At 36.3% G+C, this 23,150-nt stretch overlaps 3 protein-coding genes across 4 annotated transcripts; 1 reads left to right on the top strand and 2 right to left on the bottom strand.

Annotated features, from left to right (window-relative positions):
• The first annotated feature begins 399 nt into the window (after positions 1 to 399).
• Positions 400 to 13,862, top strand: LOC100245507 (uncharacterized protein YMR317W). 2 transcript variants are annotated; one of them, XM_010666115.3, is made up of 6 exons: positions 400 to 696; positions 823 to 1,015; positions 3,956 to 4,042; positions 7,658 to 8,020; positions 11,526 to 11,682; positions 12,474 to 13,862. In XM_010666115.3, the coding sequence occupies exons 1-6, from the start codon at positions 626 to 628 to the stop codon at positions 13,505 to 13,507; spliced, it is 1,905 nt and encodes a 634-aa protein (XP_010664417.1). In that variant the 5' UTR covers positions 400 to 625; the 3' UTR covers positions 13,508 to 13,862. The 2 variants fall into 2 exon arrangements, with proteins under 2 accessions (XP_010664417.1, XP_010664416.1); XM_010666114.3 differs by having other exon boundaries at positions 401 to 696; positions 12,471 to 13,862.
• Positions 13,863 to 14,440: 578 nt separating this feature from the next.
• Positions 14,441 to 18,256, bottom strand: LOC100267818 (protein NETWORKED 2A). The gene is made up of 2 exons (XM_010666113.3): positions 17,856 to 18,256; positions 14,441 to 17,548 (listed from the first exon to the last, which is right to left on the bottom strand). The coding sequence occupies exons 1-2, from the start codon at positions 17,947 to 17,949 to the stop codon at positions 14,568 to 14,570; spliced, it is 3,075 nt and encodes a 1,024-aa protein (XP_010664415.1). The 5' UTR covers positions 17,950 to 18,256; the 3' UTR covers positions 14,441 to 14,567.
• Positions 18,257 to 18,875: 619 nt separating this feature from the next.
• LOC100855091 (uncharacterized) lies at positions 18,876 to 22,906 on the bottom strand. Its single transcript, XM_010666111.3, has 3 exons — positions 22,678 to 22,906; positions 21,286 to 21,877; positions 18,876 to 19,406 (listed from the first exon to the last, which is right to left on the bottom strand). Exons 2-3 carry the CDS (start codon positions 21,749 to 21,751, stop codon positions 19,357 to 19,359), a joined length of 516 nt encoding a protein of 171 aa, XP_010664413.1. The 5' UTR covers positions 21,752 to 21,877; positions 22,678 to 22,906; the 3' UTR covers positions 18,876 to 19,356.
• Between the last annotated feature and the right edge of the window lie 244 nt (positions 22,907 to 23,150).

Here is a 23,150-nt window from a genome sequence, read left to right as displayed (position 1 = left end):
TATGTTTGGTTCCCATCAAATTTAAAAGAAAATGTAAGGGAAAGAAAATATAAAGAAAAAGTAGAAAAAAAGAAACAGTGGAGAAAAATAAAAAAATAGATTAAAAATTGATAAATTATTATTTTTGTTACTTCATACTCATTTTATTTATTTTAACTCATCGATATAATGATTAAATAATTTTAAAAATACATATATTTTTTTTCCTTAATATTTTCCTGAACCCAACATAACATAATATATGTATATAAATTTTCCTGAATAAAATTAAAAACTTCACGTCAGGAACTTTCGCCCCCTCCTACGTGAGATATGAAGTGGGAAGTTGTTGTCGCTTTCAAATGCCTTCATTGAAATAGGTGGATAAAAAATAAAATTGTTCCGTTGATAAATAGTCTAACAGAACTCTGCGTCAACCATTGGCGAATCCAGGCCGTCCACATGGCACCACAAAATCATCCCCAACCCGAAGCGCCTCATCGATCTTGGCGCGCATACCATTAGCCATACATCCGCTCTTACCATATTTCTCCCTCAGCTGCCACCCTCTCCGCCAACCTCTTCCTAGGGTTTTGTGAGGCTTTACCAGTAGCTCTTAATCTCTAAGCCCTTAGGGAATGCGACAATGGTTGAGATGCCAAAGATGCGCAAAAAGGGCACAATCAGTGAGGAAGACGTCTCCGCTCTATTGCAAAGGTCTCTTCAATTCCTTTTCCAATTTTCCATATCAATCTAATTTCTTCTCTCTATATTATCTGTATGTTATTTGCGAATTTGCGTTGTTTGAGCGTAACATAGAGATGGGTTTTTGCAATTGAGTAGGTATACGCCGACTGCGGTGCTAGCACTGCTTCAAGAAGTGGCACAGTTACCGGATGTGAAGATCGATTGGAATGCGTTGGTGAATAAGACTTCAACTGGGATTTCTAATGCCAGAGAGTATCAGATGCTCTGGCGCCATTTGGCCTATGGCCACGCATTGCTCGAAAAATTGGAAGATGGGGCTCAGCCGTTGGTTCGTATGCCAGTTTCTTGCATATTTTTCAAGCATTGATCATTCTCTGTATGTTTGAATTCGGTGGTTATTACCCTTTTCTGGGTTGGGATTAGGAATTTAGTAGAATTGCATGGATTATTTATGAATTTTGAAAATATTCTGATTTGGATTGTTCCTTGTGTGGTTGAAAATTTGAATTTGATTTGATTGTTTATGAATTTAGAAAATTATTGTAATTTGGGTTGGTTCTTGTTGGATAAAGAAATTGAATTTGGTTGGCATTAATAAGAATATACTAACTAAAGATTCGAACTAATTAGAATGTACTAATGGTATAGGACACATGGGATGGGGATGGATGACGGGACCGTAACGGTGTGAAGACCAACATTGGTAAAATCCTATGATTTAGGATAAAAAAGTATCTTATCTCAAATGCATTCTTACCATATAGGTAAGATACACATAAATGATACAGTATATGGTCAAGGCCCAAGTGTGGTGGTTGTGTCTACTTTTTGTTTTGTAGAGCCTTCACTGTTGGTAGTCAGCAAAAGGCATCCAACATGGCATGGTATCAAGGGATCTGTGGCATTCTCACTATAAAATGTGGCCCTTATCATCCACACCATGAGGAAACAAAATGAGGGAAAGTAGTTAAAGTTGGTTGGATATTATTGATTTTTAAAGCAAGTAATGGATGCGTGTTTTTACAACGCCAATTGGAAGGGTAAAAAGAACACTGCTCTAGATAGTAAGAACAGTAATGACAGATGTGGAACTAGTTAGTGAAAAAAAAAATTCTGTAGTTAAGTCCAAGTGCATAGGATTTAATGCTTTGTCAGGTTAAGTTTGATCAGGTGGGTGCTTTGCAGCTTTTGTTGATGAAATGATGTGTCTTTTCACTTGATGCGTACGAAATATTGATGATATTTACTCAAACAAGAAGACATCTTATTATATAAGCAATAAAATCATTTATCATAATTACTTATGGAAACTTTATTACTTCACTAGTCAGGTTGTATACTCACCTATTTATGTTAATATTATTTTGATTTCTTATAATAGAAAAATAAAGCTTTTTGGTCTCATTTACTTGAATCCTTGTATAGCATTTGGCATATCTCAATTAACTTTAGAATCCATAATCACTTTAACAATTTTTTTTTTTGGATGGCCGAGAATGCATAATGTATTAAGAAAGTATTTAACAAAAAGAAGGGGCGCAATCCATGTACACAATATAAAAAAATCAAACTTGCTCCTTTGCCAAACTAATCAATCCCATGCTATTCACAAATCTGAAAAGGATAAAAAAGGAGATCTCATTTCCTTGTCTGACTGCAAAAATAAAGTTTTGAGAAGCACATATTTTCAACTCTCCACAAGACTGCACCAATCCTTAAAATGTTCTTCTATGACATCATTTTTCTGTGTGTCTTGGTTACTGCCCCATTTGTTAGTGATGTTCTTCTAGTTGGCATGACTCTTTTGTTGGAGCCAAACACAAGCTTGTTTGGAGGTCGAATCCATTATATATTTTTTGGATCACTTAAATAAAATTTATGATTTGAAATATGAAACATTAATTTGTTTTTTATTTTTTATGTAGTTAATATTATCTTTGATTTTCTTGGTTTCCCTTTTGAGATCAAACAAAGAATCTCCCTTATTTCTTCCCTAGCCCTTTGCCATTTGAGCCAAGTCTCAACATTTGAAACATGAAATCTTGATATCCTAGTTGTAAAGCATTCAAAATTTTTGGAATACTGTTTCTTTTTTTTTTTTTCTCAGTAATGACTTGATTTACTTCCATTCTGAAGTTCGACATTGGATTGATCTCCCAAGTCCCAACTGGACCATTAGTGACATGATTTTGAGTTCTATTTTCAAGAACTGTATAAAATTAGATAAGTCAAAATGAAAGTGATTTACTTCATCATGATTACACCTCTTAATTTATGATTTTTATAGGATGCTTCTCTTGATTTATTCATTTACTGTATTGTATTTTTTTTTTCTTTTGCCATTCACATCATTGTAATAGCTGTTTTTTGGTACCTTTGGTTCCCTCACCAAGATATGCATATATTTATAGAATATGTTGTTAAATAAAGAGGAGGATTTCTCTCTCTCTTGGTCTAGCAAGTCCTAGCTAGGACCCAAAAAAAAAGTGCCTACCAAAAATAAAAAGTAAAGAGGAAGACAGTTATTAGGTCAGTTGTGTTATTTGATAACTTTATGACTAACACTCACCATCCTTCCAGAGTTATTATGTCATTATGGTATTTGGACCTGAATTGGGGGGAAAAATGAATCAAACAAAGCGTATGATTTGACTGGAAGTCTACTAGGAAGAAATATGAAATTTAAAGTGGATGTACTCGATGAGAGGTCCTTCTTACACAAACTGAACAACATAAAAACACCCAACAATAGCTAAAAACAAAGAGGTCCTTCTCATCCTTCTAGTGGTTTCTTTTGTTTCTTTTTTCTTTTCTTTCTCTTGTATCTTTCCTTCTTTTATATATTTCTCTTCGTTTCTGATCAAAAAAAAAAAAGTGGATGTACTCGATCAAGTATGCAGCAAGATTTGGTTCAAAGCTCCTATTTATTTTAGATTGGAATATGGTTTGACTTATTCTTGTAAGCAAACTGCAGGTTTTCATAGCCATAAATTCGCGTGATTGAATTTCTTAATGGGGTGGGTGTGTGTGCATCGACAATTTGTACAATGCTATATAAATAATGATTGTAAACATGAGAGCTATTGTATATCAGAACTTTTTCTTGAAAAGGTTATGGTTGAATATGAAGCCTTGATTGAGTAATATGAAACTTCTCAATATATATTGTTTTGATTAAAAAAAGAAGAAGAAATGTGCATTAATAGGCATCTAACAGAATGAAAAGCTTTCAATAAGTACTTCAAGTGATGTTAAAATTGGTTTACAGGATGATGATAGTGACTTGGAATATGATTTAGAAGCTTTCCCCAGCATTAGTACTGAAGCTTCAGCAGAGGCTACTGCATGTGTGAAAGTAAGTGACATCAATTGCATACTTTTTAAAGTGTTTCTGATAGGTATTAATTGCATACTTTGTAAGTGTTTTTGATAGGCAAATTAATTGTTTTCTTGATGATTGATTTGCTCAGAAACCCAATGGGTAACTCATATTTCTGCTGCACAAACATAATGTTTGCTTTCTTTGCTCAGTCATCTATGATTGTGATAATGTAAATTGGAACATCTTGCTTTTGGTTCTACAAAAGATGGGTTTTGTGAAGAAGTGGATTGGTTGGATAAAGTGGTGTATATCCACAACAAGGTTCTCTATCCTCGTCAATGGCACCCGTCTGTTTTTTTCAAAGCTTTAAGGGCTCGAGGTTAGGGGGATTCCCTTTTGCCCTATTTATTAGTGATTGCTATGGAGGCTCTTAGTTTCCTTCTCAAGAGGGCTGAGATTGAAGGTTTTTTGTTTGGTTGTCGAGTGGGAGCCAAAGGTGGTGTAGGAGTACAAATCTCTCATATGTTGTTTGTCGATGATACTCTCATTTTCTGTGAGGCTTCTCAGGATTGGATGACTTATTTAAGTTGGTTGCTTATGTGATTTAAGGCTATATCAGGGTTGAGAATTACTTTGGATAAAAACAAATTAATACTCATGGAGAGGGTGACAAACTGAGAGGAATTGGCCTTAGAGTTTGGTTGTAAGATGGGTATACTTCCTTCTTCTTACTTGGATCTTCCTTTGGGTGCCCCATTTAAATAAATGGCAGCTTGGAATGGGGTGGAAGAAATGTTTTGTAAAAGGGTGACTATGTGAAAAAGACAATATATCCCAAAAGGAGAGATAATTACTCTAATTCGAATAATTATTTCTAGTATGTCTATATACTTTATGTCCATGGACGAAAATGTTGAGATATTTTGCTGAAATATCAGATATCAAGAAGGGTCGAAGCGAAATTAGCAAGCAAAAATTGATGACGAAAAATTGTTGAAATATCGGTTTTGTACCTATAAATCGTCGATTTTCAACGTTGGAAAACCCACACTAGCGAGATGAAAAAATTGGTGATAAAATCGCATATTTATCACCAATTTTTTGAAAATATCGTTGATTTATTGTTGTTGTTGTTATGTTTTTTTTTTAATTTTTAATTTTTTAATATCGCTGATTTATCGATGATTTTTTTGAAAATATCGCCAATTTATCAGCAATTAATCGACTGTTAATCACCATTTAAAAAAAATATGTATTTGTGTTTTTTAAAAATTGCCTTATGTGTGTTTTTTTTTTTAATTTATCTTTTATTTTAAATTTATATTACCCTTTTATTTTTAATTATTTTTTGTATTTATTTCATTAATCTTATTTTAAAAAATTATTATCACTGCACTTTTAATTTTTTTAATATTTATCCTTTTAATTTCATTTAATTTTAAATGTTTTTATTTTAAAATATTAAAAATATAAATTTATTCAAAAATTGCTAAAATAAAAAAAAAAATAATGAAGTTCTAATATTTTATAAATTAAAATTAATTTGATAAGATTAATTATTTAAATAAATTAATGTTAATAACAAAAAGTTGTCACCATAAATTTGTGATAATATTTTAGAAATTAAACCTCAAATAAAATATTTTGTATAAATTGATTGGATTTTTTATTTAAAATGTAATAAAACATGTTTTAATAAAAGTAGTTTTTAATTTTTAAAATAAATGAATATAAATATATTAAAGGAATTTAAGATAATTTTTTCTAAAAAAATTTGATAAATATTATCTTTGACCATACCTATGTCAATTATACTTACAAAATAACTTTAATATGTGCATTATTACTTATTTTATCTTTTTTTTTTGAAGTTTTTTAAAGTATTTCCATGAGTTTTGAACAATTTCTACCTTATCGATATTTTTATCAAAATATCCAACAATATTTCCGATATATTTGTAAAATCTAAGTGTCGATATATCCATATTTACTAATATTTTGATCCTCGTTTATGTCTTTGTATTGCTAAGGTCGGTTAGATTGAGGTTAAAACATATTCAAAGAGATTTTTTTAGGGAGACGGGATGCTTGTTTGGAAGCCATATTTAGTAAGGTGGGTGATTATTTGTTTAGAAAAAAGGAAGGTGGGCTCGGTTGTTAGGTGTCTATTAGTGCTCAACAAGGCTCTCCTCTGCAAATTGAGTTGGTGTTTCACTAATGAAAGAGGGACTTTTTGGAAGTAAGTTATCAATGGGAAGTATGGGGAAGAAGGGGTGTTGCACTCTCGTGAAGTGAGGGGTGGGCATGTTGTTAGGTTATGGAAAGTCATTAGGAAAGATTGAGATCTTTTGAGTAATAAAATTTCTTTCTTAGTGGGTAGTAGATGGAGGATAAAGTTTTAGAATGACAAATGGTGTAGAGATGAACCATTGTGTGTTACCTTCCCTTCTTTATTTGCCTTAGCGATTTTAAAAAAGACGTGAGTGGCTAATGTTTAGAATTCATCATTTGAAGAGGATGGTTGGCCTCCTTGCTTCTTTAGGCCTTTCAACAATTTGGAGGTGAAAAATATGGAGTGGATCCTTTTTAGACATCAAGGGAAGAGGGTGTATAGGGATGAGGAAGACGAGATGTTTTGAACAGAGTCAAAGAGTGGAAAGTTTTCAGTCACAACCTTCTATTTTGCTTTAGAGCTTGGATGTTTAGTCTCATTCTCGATAAATGTCATCTAGATTTGTGGGATGTTACCTAAGATGGGTTTTTTTTGCTTGGGAGGCCATATGGGAAAAGACCTTAACTTTGGATTAGGTTTAGAGGAGGGGGTAGTCTTTAGCAAACAACTATTTCATTTGCCATAACAAAAAAGAATACATTGACCACATCCTTATTCATTGTGTAAAGACAAGGGTTCTATAGCAGTTGCTTTTTGCCTTTTTTAGTGTCTTGGGTTCTCTCTTCTTCGACTAGAGAGATCCTTTTAGGTTGATATGGTTTTTTCATGGGTGAAAAATGTAAAAAGGCTTGGAGGATAGCCCTCCCCAATGTATTTTTTGGACAATTTGGAAGGAAATGAATAAAATTGCTTTTGAAAATGAGGAGATTTCCAGGTGTGGTGCAAGTTATATATAGTTCCTAGTCCTCTTTCCACTGTAGATTTTGTGGACCAGTTGGGTTCGGTTTAAGGGGGGTTGCTTTTTGTTGTCTCTCTTTGTTTTTTGTGACTCCTTTAAGCGTTTCTTATATACTTCCTATATACTTTGGAACGCTTCTTTTGGCATTTCTCTTTTAGAAATTGCTTCATTTTACCCATCAAAAAAAAAAAAAAAAAAAGATGAGGGGCTTTCCAACCAAAGGTTGAAACACTCTTTTGTTTGTTATTTGTGATCATAGACAAAGTTGTTTAAGGATGACTGTCCTTTGTCTTTAATTAACTTCATTGATTGGTTGGGTTCTCATTGAGGGCAGATGTTTTTTGTAGCCCTTCTTTTCTATTGGTTGTGCCTTTTGACAACTAGTGTATACCTCCTGTATACCTTGGGATGCTCAGTTTGGTGCTTCATTTTTAATATATACAATTTTATTTTACCCATCAAAAAATAATTGTGATGTCTGGTTTGTTTATCTTTTGGCAATTGTTACTGTGTTCAGGTACTGATTGCTTCCAGTTTACCAAGTGATTCCAGTCTCCCAAACAGCTCAATGGTTGAGGCTCCATTGACTATAAATATACCCTGTGGCCAGTCATCCAGAGCTCCTTCAGAATATTCACGACTTTCTGGTTCCATGCAAGGGACAAACATCACTATTCCAGTTTCCGTTCAAAAATCTGAAGGATTTGATGCGAATGGATCAACAAGTGGCAGTCTTCCAGCTCGAAAGAAACGAAAACCATGGTCATCAGACGAGGATAAGGAACTGATTGCTGCTGTACAAAAATGTGGTGAAGGGAATTGGGCAAATATCTTGAAAGGGGACTTCAAGGGGGATAGATCTGCTTCACAGCTATCTCAGGTTGTGTTACTTGCCTATTTTCTTCTTGGCATGCTTCCATCTTTTTGTCTTTACTTCTACTTTTTTAATATTTCATCCACATGTAACAATGTAACATTGACTCAAGCGTCGTTCCATGTTCCCCAATTTTCTCGGTGCAGTAGAAATGAACACATTGAATGATACAAACCATTCGATTAATAGTTAACAAAAGTTTTGGCCTTTATAAAATTGGAAAGAAAGGCCTTTTTTTTTTTTTTTTTTCTCTGATAAGCACAAAGAAAATATTATAGATAGAGAAAATAGGTGGTACAAAAGGGAAATGCCAAAGTGCACCGGGAGTATACAAAGGGAACCAAGTGAAAAGAACAAAGAAAGGAGGGTAATTATAGGAAGTACAACACCTGTCCACAACTACCTAGCTCCTAACCAATCAACAAAATCTATCAAAGACAAAGTATTCCCTTCGATATGATGCCTAACATAATCCAAAAAGGAATGCATAAAAGAGGATTTGAGTTATTGATCCAAGATTTCCGCATCTTCAAAAGCCCTCCGATTTCTTTTATACCAAATAGTCCAGAAAAGACACAAAGGAGCAGTTAACCAAGCTTTCTTCTGCATTTTTCCTACCTAAACCCCATTTTAGCTTAGCAACATCAATCTTATTGAAGAATGTATCACCCACTGCAACCCAAATAACGAAAATACCAACTGCCACAAAAATCCAGTTATAACATACTGAAGAAGCATGTGGTCGATGAATTCCTCTTCCGTTTTACACATAAAGCATTTATTTACTAGAGAGACCCCCTCTTCTTGAAGAAAGATCTTTTCAGTCATCGGATTATTATTATTTTGATTGAATTTTGAGTTTGGTTTTGCTGAATCATTTCTGGACCCTACCCCTGCAATATTTTCCTGTTCCTTTGTTACTGTGGTCAAAGTGTCACCTAGATGGTTTGCATTGCAGGACTTAGTCCCTGTCTGCCTTAGAATGATATCCAGATTAAAGCTACACCTCTTCTTGAGGATCTCCAGCAATCATTGGATATGCGATTGAGTTAAATGGGTTATTAAGCACACTGGCTGCACATGCAGCACATTTACTGTGGTGTGAATCAGATTTTGATCAAGGGGTCTTCCCATCGTCAGAGGTGTTTTTTTTTCTTTTTTTGGACTCTTGGTCCTGGAATCTTTCATTTCGAGAAATTGAAGATCTACTAGCCCCTTTGTTATCCCTGCAAAATGTTTTCCTTTCTCGTATCCATCTTGATGAAAGGTGTTGGGCCTCAGGGTACAATTATCATTTCTCCTCCAGAACTTTCTTCCAGGCTCTTTCAAAAAGTTCCTCTTATTCCTTCCCTCATGGCAAACCCATTTAGAAATCCAAAGTTCCCCTAAGAGTTTCTAATAGGAAGGTAAATACTAATGGCAATTTTGAGCTGTAAAGACCCTATAAAGCATTACTCTGTGCTCTTTGGTGGAGGAGTGGGAAAACCATAAACTGACTTTTCCTACATTGTCCCTTTGCTTTGGTGTTGTAGCAAAGATTTCTGTTGGCATTAGGATTAGCAACAACGCTAAAAATCATAAAATTTGGGTCAGAAATGAATTCATAATACAAAAAAACCAAAATAAATAAATTATTATCAATTTAAAGCAAATTTCTATAATTAGAACTCCAAAATATAACTCATGCCCATCTAAATATCTACTAGAATGAACAATTTCAATTAATTTTGAAGTATAAAATGTTAGGATTTGATGTTCTTAATTCCTGAACTTGAAAATTCCAAAAATTAATTTACCATTCTGAACCATTGAATGAATATTTCAATCATAAATCCATAGATCTAAATATGCTCTACTTACAAAATTGATGAATAATTAATGAAATTTAATCTAGAAAATTTACGACAATTTTTTAATTAGGAAACATAATTAGAAACCATAATTACTGCCAATACCAATTTCCTTACTAATTAAGTGATTCACTATTGTAAACTTTTTATTATTATAATCCATTTTGTTATTTTCAGATATTTGGAAATCTGTTAAATTATTATGATTATTATTCAAATTATTAGTTTTCAAATATCTTTATCTCAAATTATATAAAAAAGGAATAAACAAATAATTATTTTTTTGTAAGGACAAAAACCATTTGTCTGACGCACAACAACATTAAAGCATAAGGTCCATTTAGATTTTAGGACAAAAAAAATGTCATTTTACTACTCGGGGGTTTGGAAGTTGCACTAAGACTAGGTGTAACTGATGTTCGAATAGAGGGGTGAGCAACAACCATAAAGGGTGTTGAAGATATGATAATTGGATTCTGTGGATTATTGATTTGGGTAGGGGAATGGGTTGCTCTTTTTCATAGAATCCTAGATTGGCAAATCAGGAGGCCAATAGGGTAGCCCAGATAGGAGCCTTATCCTTGGTTGATTTTGTTGAGGATCTCATGCCCCCTTGAGTTTTGCTTTTTGTCACTTTATTTTTAATGGTGGGATGCCGAAGGCTTTTGACTGTGAGATTGGTTGTTACTTGCACACTTTACTTGTTACTTATTGAAAGATTTACCATCCTTTCTTTTGTAGAAATTCATAATTCTTTGTACTATGCAATTATACCTTCTTATCAAAAATCAAATAAAGTATTACATTCCAATTACTTAGGTTTGGCTATCCAAAGCCATTGTTTGCAATTCAGCTCTATTAGGATTGTATCCTCTATCAAACAAAGACATTCATGTTCCTTATCGCTGGCTTGGCCCAGATCAATTTGAAGTGATACCTCTTTTTTACAGTACAGTGATGATTGCTTAGGACTGGTAAATCATAGTTGACTTTCCATCATCTTGTATTTAATTGTTTCTACTTCTACTCTCTTATGGACATGTGTTTGTTATCCTATATTTTGTTTTTTGTCTTTTTTTCCTTTTTTTTTTCTGAAGTATCTTGAACTGGAAACTGCACATAATTTGGCACATCATGCATTTGTATAGCAATTGATTTTGGAATCCCTTTTCAGATGAGTATGCTGTACTTGAATAACATTTTGCTGGCAAGGGTTTTATAAAACATTTCTTAATATAGACCTGGATTAAACTGAGGCAACTTTATGGATTGATGCATATTATTAGATAATTTGCACCTTCTATAGATTATGGACCCATTTTCTCTGGTCACCTTGGTGAGTTTTGTCATTATAATATGGTTGTAGTGGAATGTAAATTCTGTATTTCACTGCAATACTATGTCACTAAATCTGGTCAGGATGATTGAGTTTCACCCAAATTTCTTTGGCTTCAAATCCTAGCAATGGAATGTTTTCCTTCTGTATATGGCCTCTGATTTGTGATATAAATCCTGTGTTATAAATAAACAATAATCATTGGAATTGCATAACATGCTCAGTAACGTCATATAACCTCTTTTCTATTCATTACTTGACATTTTTTCAGTCATATGTCTTCGTTTCCTGTTTCTTCCACTAATCCATCTTGGAATCCATGCAGAGGTGGACCATTATCAGGAAGAAGCACAAAAACTTGAATGTGGGTGGAGCTAACTCAAACGGCTCACAGCTCTCTGAGGCGCAGTTGGCTGCTCGTCATGCGATGTCCCTGGCCCTTGATATGCCAGTGAAAAACTTAACGACGTCTTCTTCAATTGGTACTGCTGATTGTTTTCTGAGTTTTTCTCTAGTTTGAGGACTTTAGTGTATGCAAGTGCCAGACTTGGCAAAGAATCTGACCAGTAATCCTGCATCAGCTTATCCTTGCTTTGTTCCTTTTCTTGGGAATTATCTCTTTCTGTCTTTGATGCCTTTCTCTCATATAAACCATATATCTTAACTGTTTTTTTTTAGATATTTCATGTTTTGGAGTGGAAGGTTGGTAGCATTTGATATCGTGTCTGTTCACCAGCTAATGATTGAACAGTTTGACTGCCATACAACCTTGGTAAATGGGGCTAGATGAATTATTATTTGTCATAAACTGTAATCAATAAACATGGCAGAGATTCTCGTAGCCCCTTTTTTATCTATAAAAAAAGGGGAAACGAAGAAGGAAATGGCTCTGAGTTCCTTCTTGGCTGACTATTAGAAGATTGTTGAATTACATGACCAGATTTTTCTGTCCTGTAAACAAAACTTTTAGATTATATGATGCATGAGTTTAAAGTTCCTTACTGGCCGACTATTAGAAGATTGTTGAATTACATGACCAGATTTTTATGTTCTGTAAACAAAGCTTTTAGATTATATGATGCATAAGTTTAAAAAACCCAAGAACAAATAAATTAAAAAACAATTTACAAATTTACAAGATTGTGATGGTTTTTACTGAATTTCTATGTTCTGAACTGTAATGTTCTTTTTTTTTTTTTTTGTGTTGACTTCATTTAATTTTTGTGTATGGTGTTCAAATTTGATTAATCTATGCTTGAAATCTGAACAGCAGGAACAAATCCAAATGCTACATCCAGTAACTCAGCTTTTCCTGCTACCCCTGCTGAAGCTTTGCCGGCTAGCACCAATATTTCACAAGCCCAACAACTATCTCAACAAGGCCCCGTGTCAACTTTATCTCAAATGGGATCATTGGGTTCTGCACCAAAATCCCGGGCAACCTCAAAAAAAACATCAGCAAAGTCTACTTTCAGCTCACAATCTATGCTAAAAGCTACTGCAGTTGCTGCTGGGGCCCGCATTGCTACCCCATCAGCTGCTGCATCACTGCTAAAAGATGCACAATCAAGGAATGCTGTCCATATCATGCCTGGAGGGAGTACATTAATCAAATCATCTGTTGCTGGTGGTGCAAACCCATTACCTGCCAACCACTTGGGAGCTCATCCTAATGTACACTACAAGTGTGCTGGCCCACCAACTACATCACTTTCTACCTATTCTGCTGTTGCACCAAGTGTGTCACGAACTGGTTCTGCAAAACCTGCAGCACCAGGTGGTCAGCTTGCTCCATCCCCTTCTGCCACATCTGTAAATATTTCTTCTGAACAAACTAATGCAGCCACCACTAGTCTGGCTGTTGAATATCCAGCGAAGCAGGAGACTAAAACTAGTGAAGAGACAAAAGTTCCTATCTCAGGCAATGTACCAAAAGCAAAAGTCCTAGAAGATCAAGCTTGTGTTTCAAGCAACACTGCAAGTGAGCAAGTTCAGGAAGATCAAGCAACTTTGTCAAACACAGAAGTAGTTCTCGAAAATAAAAAAGCTATGGTTTCAGATACTAAATGTTTGTTAAAGACAGAAACAGCTGAGAATGATGGTGAGGTTGCTGAAAGTCAAAATGTGAATGATAATAAGATAATGGATTTTCGAGTTGCAGGAGAATGTGAGAATCAATCTGTGGCTAACGAGAATTCAGGGAACCAAAACGCGAATGAGAAACAGACAGATTTACCAAACACAGCAACAGATTGTGGTGAGAAATCGGATGAGGTTCTATACAAAGCAACAGCTGGAGAGATATAGAGAGGAAAGAAAAAGGTATGGCCAAGTTAGGTTTGTGCAAATTGACTGGGGTTTTCTCATCTCTTTATTTGCTTGAATTTTACTGACCATTTTTGAGAGGAGAAAAAGGAAATTGTAGTATAAATCTAACTGTTAAAAACTTGTGAAAATCAAATTTTTGAGGTGGATGTGTTTGCCAATGGTGTAAGTTATTCCCTTTTCTTTTCCTGTTGATAGTTGCTGGGAATGGATATCAACATCCATGGGCAACTTTCCTTTGAAATGGGCGGGGGTCACTTTGAAATGTATGGTTCTGTTTGATGCTGAATTGCCTCCACCCTTTGGTTTGGTTCCTGGTATTAGTTTTTTTCTCATCTTTCTCTCGCCTTTTGTCTCAAAATTGTTTGTGTGCAAGTTACAATCGGGAGGATGTAGTACACACACTGCAGAGTTTCCTTGACAGAAGTCACAGGTTGAAATGCAAAATTTACTTGGTACAGGCATGTCAAAAATGGTTTATGCATGTCAAAAGCTGTTATCTGATCACAACATCCAGGCCACTCAAGTGAAAGGCTATGAAATACATACACTACCCAGAACTAAAACTCTACCCCAGAGTATATAATATTAGGGCATGCTACCATTAATTCTAACTTCAATACACATGCAACAAGTGATGTTTAGTTGACGATTGTATTTCAAATGATAAAGCAATTACTTTATTTTATAGTTTGAGTCATGGATAGGCCTTGCTGATTAGAATTTATTTCTATCATTATTGTATTTTTAGCTTGTTGGTTTGTTTCTGCTTGTTTCTTTATGAATTTTTTCTTCTTCCTCTTTCCTCCAGTAAAGTCTTTGTTTGCTATTAGAAAATATAGAAACTGAGAATTGAAAGTATTAAGGATGTTTGTTGGTAGAAACATATGCTCCATAGTTAAAAGGAAATCAAAGTTAAATGGAAAAACTCCCCATCAAATTCAATTTTGCAAGTATCGGAAACTGTGAGGTACAAGAAAAGAAAATCCCATGTGTGGAAAGTGTTGTTCAGAAGAAAAAAGGAGGGAGGGGAAAAGTCAATCTACGGTGGGAGTCCAGCTGTTAGATCACTGTATTGTTTCTGCAGTGTTGGACTCATGCATGCAAAGAATGATGGTTTCTGCTTCTTTAACTTAACCCCAAATAGGAAAGAACGCAATGGTATTCGAGTCCGATTTACCGAGTTCTTCCAGTTGGAAGGATGACTTTTTGATTTTGATATCTCAAAATCCTCATCCAGTTGTGACAGTGTCCTTTCGACTTCAAGTTGGAGTGCTCTTACACGATCAAGACCCTTTTGCAACTCTTCTTTAACCTTCTTGTTCTCCTGTTTCATGTTCAGAAGCTCACCTTGAAACTTTGCAGCCTGATAGTAGCTGAGCTCAGCTTCTTGTGCATTAGAATCTGCATCCAAGATTCTTGATATCTCTTCTTGAAGGTTGCACAAAGATGAGAATCTACCCTGCAGTTCTTCTTTCAGTAAGGCGTTGTGTTCCAACCACAATGTTAATTCCGTTTGTATCTCTCTCATGTGTGTGTATATTGGGCGGGCATCTGATTTTGTAGACTGCTGCTTTGTACCTCCTTCATTCTTCTTATCTTCCTTCAGTTTCAACAACTCTGCTTGTAGATCCTGGATTGAAGTCTGGAATTTTTGTATCTGATGATACGAGGTGCTAAACCTCAGCCAAAACTCCAGGTTTTCTTCCAGAATATCATCAATGTCTGCACGGATTTTTTCTTCAGTGGTCTCAACAGCGAGAGACTCGTCAACAGGAATTTCCTTGATTTCACCCTGTTCACTTTTTGTAGGCGACTTCTTCATGCTCTCTGATGCCGTTGATTCTTCCTTTCCTTGTATGGATTGATTGTCTAATGACCCAGTAACTGACTGCTGTTCTGGATTTAGAGAAGGAATTTTAGAAAACTTGGAGCTGGCTTCTCTGCTTATGCTAGCATGGGCCTCTCCCTGCTGTGAGGGTTTATCTTCGGTCAAACTGGTGTCCCAATTTTCACCTGGATTTGTTTGTGGGGAGATGTTTTGACGTAGTGATCGAATCTCTTTGTCTTTCAAGGCATTAGCATTCTTCAGTTCCCTTATCTGCAGTGCTGATTCAAAGAAGCTATCCCGGTTTTTCTTCTCTGCCTCAGTGAGCTTCTTCTTCACTTCCTTGTAGCTTCGAAGAATTGAGGTGTACTCATCCAGTAGTGCCTTTTCTCTGTGCTCTAAACCATTTATGAACAGCTGCCTCCAATTTGGTTGATCTCCTTCCTCCATCCCCAAATCCTGGTCCTCAATGTCTGGATTGCTGTCTACTGGGTGGCCCAATTCTTGCTTCTCATCTTCCTTCTGCTCCTTTAGTTCCTGACCTTTTTCAGGAGTATCAGGAGCTTTAGCAGAATGACTGAGATCTGGAACATGCCCTTTCTCCTCTTGATTTCCTGTTTTCATGTTTTCTGAAGTCACTAAAACGTTACCAGGGTTGTACTGAGTGAAATTTTCTTCTTCAGCTTTGACAGAACTACTGTAATCTGGATTCTCATCTTTCTTCCCCTCCTCATGGGTCTCCATATCTTCTGAGAGAGCTGAACCATTACCCTGGGGAAGCAAATCTTCATGTTCTTCGAACTCTTTTTCTGTTAAGACATCCAAAACAGCTCGCTCTTCTTGAAACCAAGTCATATCCTTGGCCTCCATATCTAGCTTCACACCTTGCAATTTTTCAGAAAGATGGTCCAGAGCATAACTTGCTTCAGTAAAATGTGTTTGGAGGTGCTTGTTTTGGTCTTCCACACTCCGGTTGAGACTTTGAACTCTGCTTAACTCCTCCTCTAACTCTATTAGCTTGGTGCTCATTTTGTCTGAATCCTCAATCAGGGTCTCCTTGTTCTCTTCCAGAGTCCGAACCTGTGTCTGAAGCTCATTTGTCTCCAATCTTAATCTCCTTACCAAAGCAGTCTGAGATGAGACTGCAGCTTCCAAAGTGATGACCTTCTCTACAAGTTCATCAATTCTCTCTGCCACGTCTGGTGCCGTGACAGTTGTCTTAGAATTCAGTTCAAGTTGTTCCTTGATCTTCTCCCGCAACAATTCCAAATCCATATCCACGCTTGTGGTCAGGGACTCCTGCTCCGTAGAGAGCTCCAACTCTTCCATTTGGTTGGGAAGAAATTGATGGCTGAGAGTCTCATGGTCCTGAGAGTGCTGCGGCTGTTGTGTTTGGTTGGGAAGAAATTGATGTTTGAGAGCCTGCAGCTTCTCCCGGGTTTCCTTGAGCTTCTGGCGCTCCACTCTTGCCTCTTCAGCTACGCGTTCTTGTTTCTCTTGCAATTGAGCCAAGGTCCCTTGGCATGATTTGAGAGCAGTGGTAGACATCAAACTGCGAGCCTCATCATCTTCAATGACTGTGCCAATACCGAACTCATCTTGTAAGTCAGAAACTCTGGATTGCATCTCCGTGATCTGGCTTTCAATTTCCCAGTACCTGGCAGCCCCACGTTCATATGAGCTCTTGACAAACTCTTTTTCTGTTTGTAGCATCAAAATCTCTTTCTGAATCTTGTCGATTTCATCAAGTGCCTCAGTTTTGCTCAAACCCGAGCATGTTGCAGCTATGATGGAGCTGATAGTCTTCTTGAGTTGTTTTCTTTTTGAGATTGCAGGAGTTGGGACCAGGAAATCTTTCTTTGGAATATTAGGGATTTTAGGGATGGTTGATTTTGGAAGAGAAGGCAAAGCTTTAGGGAGGGTATCACCACTACCCTTGGGAACATTTTCTTCTTCATCATCCATGGCAAACTGAACCTTTTCAGGGTACACAGTTGCAATAGTTCGGTTGGCATGTTGCAGCTCTCTTGACAGGTGATCATACCTCTCTGCTATTGCTCTGTATGCCCGGAAATATTCTTCCACCAAGTTTATTAGCTCTGGCCTCTTCCTGTAGTACATTTCTGCCCTCTGAGCGAATGAGTCTCCATCATCATCAATGATTTTCAGCATGAATTGCACCTTTTCTTCCACATCTGCCATATTCTAAGTTTCATCAAGTTGTTCGTATGTAATACAAAATGTATCAAAATCTATACCTGTTCGTAATGTTTTCCACAAGATTCCATCACCAAAGTAAAGGAGAGACCAATTTTTGAGACAAAAAATGTGAGAGAGGTGATTGATGTGGAGGAACATCATAGATTTCATAAAAATTGTGGAATGAAAAGAACACACCACCTAATAACAAATGTAAAAGAACATAACATGGTGATTGTAGGAGATGAACCAAAATCAGCATTATCATGGTATTATGGCATGGTGGAGAAGGAATAGCATTACCATGAAGGTTTTGTTCAAGCCATTTAGACTGCTTAGTCCTGATGTGGCTGGCCCACCACCACGAATATGCATTGGTTGCTGCTCTATGCAACATAATTCTTCAGCAGCTCAAAACAAAGGAAGGCATTGGAAGAGAAGAGTTTGGAAAGAGAGGAAAGACAGGCAGCTTTCTGAATCAAAGTGTAATAGAGATGGAGGGGAGGATACCTCGGGCGAACTAGGTGTTGGACCTTCCAAAAAATGCACATAAAAAAAAGAAAAAAGAAAAAAAAAAAAGAAGAGCTGAATAAGGGGAACACGTCCTCGCCATCTGCATCATTTCATTTATGAAGGGAGATTAGATATCACGGTATCACCACCTCCCTTATTTTTTATTCGCATTTTACATAGTTAGAAAGTGGTGGCCGACTCATGGGAGGCATTAGGCACCCAGTTATTGGGCTGTTGCTGTTGTTTTAAGTTATGGCCATGTCCTCGTGTGCGTACATATATTTAGATCTGGTTTCTCTTTCCCAATTGTCAATCGGCATGCCCCCACGTCTCCTTCTATTATTAGATATATAGCTCACACCAAGCCACCCACCTTCAAACCCCATCAAAATCAGGCGTCCACCCTCTTTCTGTTCGAGGACATGTGCTCCGCATCGTCAATCATGCACCATCCAACCCACCACCCCTCCCATCACTTCTACTTAAAATCCATAAAAATACCATCCTTGCAAACCGAGATCCGGTTGTATGATTTTTTATTTTTTATTTTTGTAAATTAGAATTGTTAATTTTAATTAATTAATTAATAAAAGAAATTGCTCATGCTAAATTTAAATTTAAAAGAAAAAAAAATGGAAAAAAAAGAATCCAAGTTTTATTTTCATATCAGCCATTGCAATCGAAACTACAGAAACAAAGCCTCTATAGTATTTCTGTTCACATATTTCATTCTTCCAGCTCATTCCCACGATACCCTGCGGGTAAGCACAAAACCCACCACGCGTTTGCGACCGTGTTTACGTCCGTACATGCAGGAAAGATAGTTTTTATTTTATTCACAGATATAGATACTATTTACAAGTACCACTTCATATGTACATCCATATTTACATCAAAGAATTTGCATGCACACACGCACACCTCCTTTGTTTTTTTTCCTTACTATCCAACCGCCATGTGAATTTAAAAAAACAAAAAATAAAATAAAATACAACTACACAATAATCTCTTCTTAGTCCTGGATGGCAAAATGGGAAAACAAGGAGGCCTCGTATCCATGCCAGACCACTCTAGATCGATGGTCTGCTCCTCTGACCCCCATGCGTGATTACTACCAGCACTCAAAGAAGATAGTCCTCCGTTTTCTTTCCCCTCTTTTTTTAGTTGTTTCTTTCCAATTCTATCTTCCTTTTTTTTCCCTCCCTTAGATGAGGGGATATTTTAAACATGGCAGAATACCAGAAGTCAGCAGTGCCACAGCCATGGCAAACCATCAGCACTCCTGGATGTATCAACTTCTCTGGAGAGAAGAGAGCCACTGTTCCATGTACTTCCCATTCTCTACAAAGTAATGCAAAACATAGAAAAACAACTCAGCACAGGTAATAAGATTTCAAATAAGAAAATCCAATCTTTCTTCAACACCATTATTATGCATGTGAGTTTACTAATAACATCCACTGCCTTGATTAAGAGAACATTCAAGAGTAAGAGAAGCCACTATTATGGCCTGGCAACAGCACAGTCCTAGGTTTACTACGGTTATCTTTGCTGTGAAAAAACAAAAGAATCTTCTAGTGAGGATTTGCTTGATAGGGGATTGACCGGGTGATAGTTGAAAAAAAAAACCTGGCTAGCAGTTAAATCAAGTGGCCAAGAATTGAACATTGACATGAGAAGAATGACAGTACAATCAACCACATATAACCCACAAATCATCCAATTACAAACACCACTTTCCAATGCACAGGCAAAGACCAACAATGCCTAAGCCGACTTAAGCAGAACAGTATAAAGTCAGGTACGGGTAAAACTTATGCATGACACAATGACAATGAATACAAAAAGGCAATAAGCAAATTAAATAATGATGAGTTTGATAACCATTAGCAATAAAAGAGTTTCTGTAAATGGTTACACAGAACAGGTCTTCAGAGAGGATCCCAACCAATACCTGTACTTCTGAGCTTTTAATGTACATTATATTAAGCAAAAAAAATGATAGGACCTTATCCTTTATTCAGCATATAGTGTTTATGACAGTGTTATGACACAGAAATGTATGATGTAATATGGTTTGTCCAACAACTAAGAATGCAATAAATACTCGTAGTCTAAATATAAATGGAAATGTCTGATTTATATCTGGTTCATTGAAGAACTATGAATGTAATAAATACTTTTAAGTCTCTTAATGAGATCACGCAGCTGCCTCCACCAAAGATAACCTGTCTTACAGGTGAAACCACACATATCCTATGGCTGTTCTCTTATAGTCTGGTTGAGCTTGCACAGCAAAGACTCACCAAAAAAGGAGTGAAATTAAACTATAAATGGATCTTCGCTACCAAACTCTCTCTCAATATTTTTACTCCTTTTAAAAACATCCTTCAATATTTGTATGCACTTTCACACCATGCGCTGTACCAGGCCCTATTTTTATTGGCTCATAATTAGGTGTTGTGTGACTTTTGCTAGCTCATTGAACAATTCAAGTTAGTAAAATATCCGACAGACAAGTCAAAAAAAGCAACTTTTTGTTCAAGTTTGGAGGGTTGACCGTCAATGAGCAAATTAATCAAAAGTCTAAAAATCCCATTAAGTCCAGGTCCAAAACACTGTTTCAGTTAAGAAAATTCAAACTTGATGCATTGAGGCTTTCAACACCAGATGTTGCATCATAGCGTGTACTTGGTAAAAATCATGTATGGAAAGCAACGACCGCATTTTATGAACATTCTTAATGCCAATAGCGTTCAAAGGGGTTGATCAAAACTCTCTTAAAATTTTAATCAGGGCTGAAAAAAGACAAAGGAATTGGTCAGACTCCCTGTTGAACTACCATATGATAATTCAATGATTCATTTAGTATCATTTCCCACATAGAATTGAGCCAGATAATTTTACTTGTCCTTTAATCATCCAATTCCAACTTCTTTTTCAATGCAATTTTAGTATTTTCTAATAAATTAGATATGACATGAAACCAAGAAAATATCACAAATAACCCACAAATATCCATATAAACTCTAATTGAGTTTTGTAAAAACTTTGAAGATGCATTTTGATTATCCATGTTAAAGATCCCAAAACACCGTGTAATACCAAAGCAAGCAATTACAAAGAGGCACACATGCAGACCACCAGAAGATAAACAAATGGAAACCAACTTGTAAACAATTAAGTGCAAAGGGAAAACGTTAGGAAAAATGGCTCTCACCAGCAGAGTAACCATCTGGGATATTCCCAATGGTGCTGAAAATCTTCTTGTTTGCATCCTCCACCACATCATTGCGACCACGACCATAGCAAGGAACCAGCACAGCAAAACTGCCGTCTAATTCATCATCAGACTGGAACTCAGGCCCATGAGGCTCCAACCATCCAATGGACCAATCCGAGTCATCCGATTCTGAACCAGAAACACATCCAGCATCAGATGGCACAAGAACAACATCATATTCCCGATCAATTTTCCGCTCCTCCCGACTTTGCCATTTGCGCTTGGTCCTTCTAGATGTGGAGGTCATATTAGCCCCTTTAACTAAAGGGAATTTCAAAGCATCCGGCTCCCACAAACCTGAATCTTGAGAAGAATTTAAAGAAGATCCATTGGAGAGTCTTTTGGGCTCTTGGTGTTTTCCACTCCACAACCACCAAGAAAGATGGGTTAATGACACGGACATACTCTTACTCAGATATCGATTTGAATAAGAACAGAATGAATTTTGTGGCCAGAAATTTGCGAATAATTAAGATGTGACTAAGACCGGATAATCGGAAGCAAAGGCGTTTCGATGAGTAGTTTCTGCCTGTAGCAGGAACCACTGATAAGAAATAATGATCAAATCAAATAAATAAATCTAAAGGCAAACTCAACTTACGAATCTGATGTTAATAACTGAAACCAAGAGGAAATTTTTTTCGCAGACGTCACTTATAAACACCAGAACCTCTAGATTTAAATGAAAAATAAACAAATCAAACCTTAATAGATTGATGGAGAAACAGAGAAAATAGAATGAAGTTTTGAATCTAATTTTTCTCTTGGTTTTTCAAAAAAAACAAAATTTCACTTCAGCTAGGTCATATCCCGAATTTAAGTAAGGGTATTATTTTCTCGGTGATCACGTATCAGGTTTGTTTCTTGCTTTTCTAGTCAACCAAACAGAGAAAAGAAATAAAAAATCACAAAACAAGTTCCAAAAAATTTATCCTAAAATTGGGAAATAAACTCACACCCCCATAACTTACCCAACGGACCCAGAAAATCCAAGCTTGTTCCAAAAGCAAATTTTCCTAAGAAGGAAAACGCGGCTTTACCCAAAATAAATCCTTTCAAAATGAAATATAAAATAAATAAATAAACTAATCACCAAGTCCCTCAAAACTCGTATGAACAAGAATCGCAAACCATCCCACGACGATTAAACCCGTACAGAATTTTCTGATCAAATCACACAACCGAAAAAATCCACAACACAGCTCATTTTATAGCCAACCCTTAAACCAGGGAACAATTTCCAAATCCCAAAATCCAGACACCAAAAACAAAACCCTAATTCTTGGCTAATCGTCCAAACGGTGGCTCAAATCAAGAAACAATGGATACCTTAAAGGTCAAAACCCAGAAAATTGCTTCTCAAAATCAAAAACGTAATTTCCCTCTCTACACTCAGAAGGAACCATCAGTCTAGAGAGAGAGATTTGAAGAATGGAGCTGGATCGTTCTTTCTTACTTGTAAGCTTCTTTCTCCCATTATTTAACACCAAACAAAAATGATAAATTACTCAGAAAAGTGAAAGCGGCCTAATCTCCTACAGGCGGGTGCAGTGTGACCCCCGTGGGCCAATGGTTTTGACGGTTGAGATACTTGCAGTGAGTCCAATTAGAGAAAGATTTTACACGCCAGGTCAGACTTTGGCTGGTGTGAGGTGCCAGGTATTGACCACGTGGACTTATAAATGACCACGCCTTTGCGTGTGTGTTGGGAACAAGTCACTGCCGCCACCACTCTTTGGCAATTTTTTTATTTAATTTTATGTTTTGGTTGATTTTTATTTTTTTTCATGGTTTCAATTTTT

The sequence above is a fragment of the Vitis vinifera genome, chromosome 18 (genome assembly GCF_030704535.1).
Source record: "Vitis vinifera cultivar Pinot Noir 40024 chromosome 18, ASM3070453v1".
Classification (NCBI taxonomy): domain Eukaryota; kingdom Viridiplantae; phylum Streptophyta; class Magnoliopsida; order Vitales; family Vitaceae; genus Vitis; species Vitis vinifera.
The sequence above is the reverse complement of the archived record's forward strand: the minus strand, read 5'-3'. Positions and strand labels throughout refer to the sequence as shown.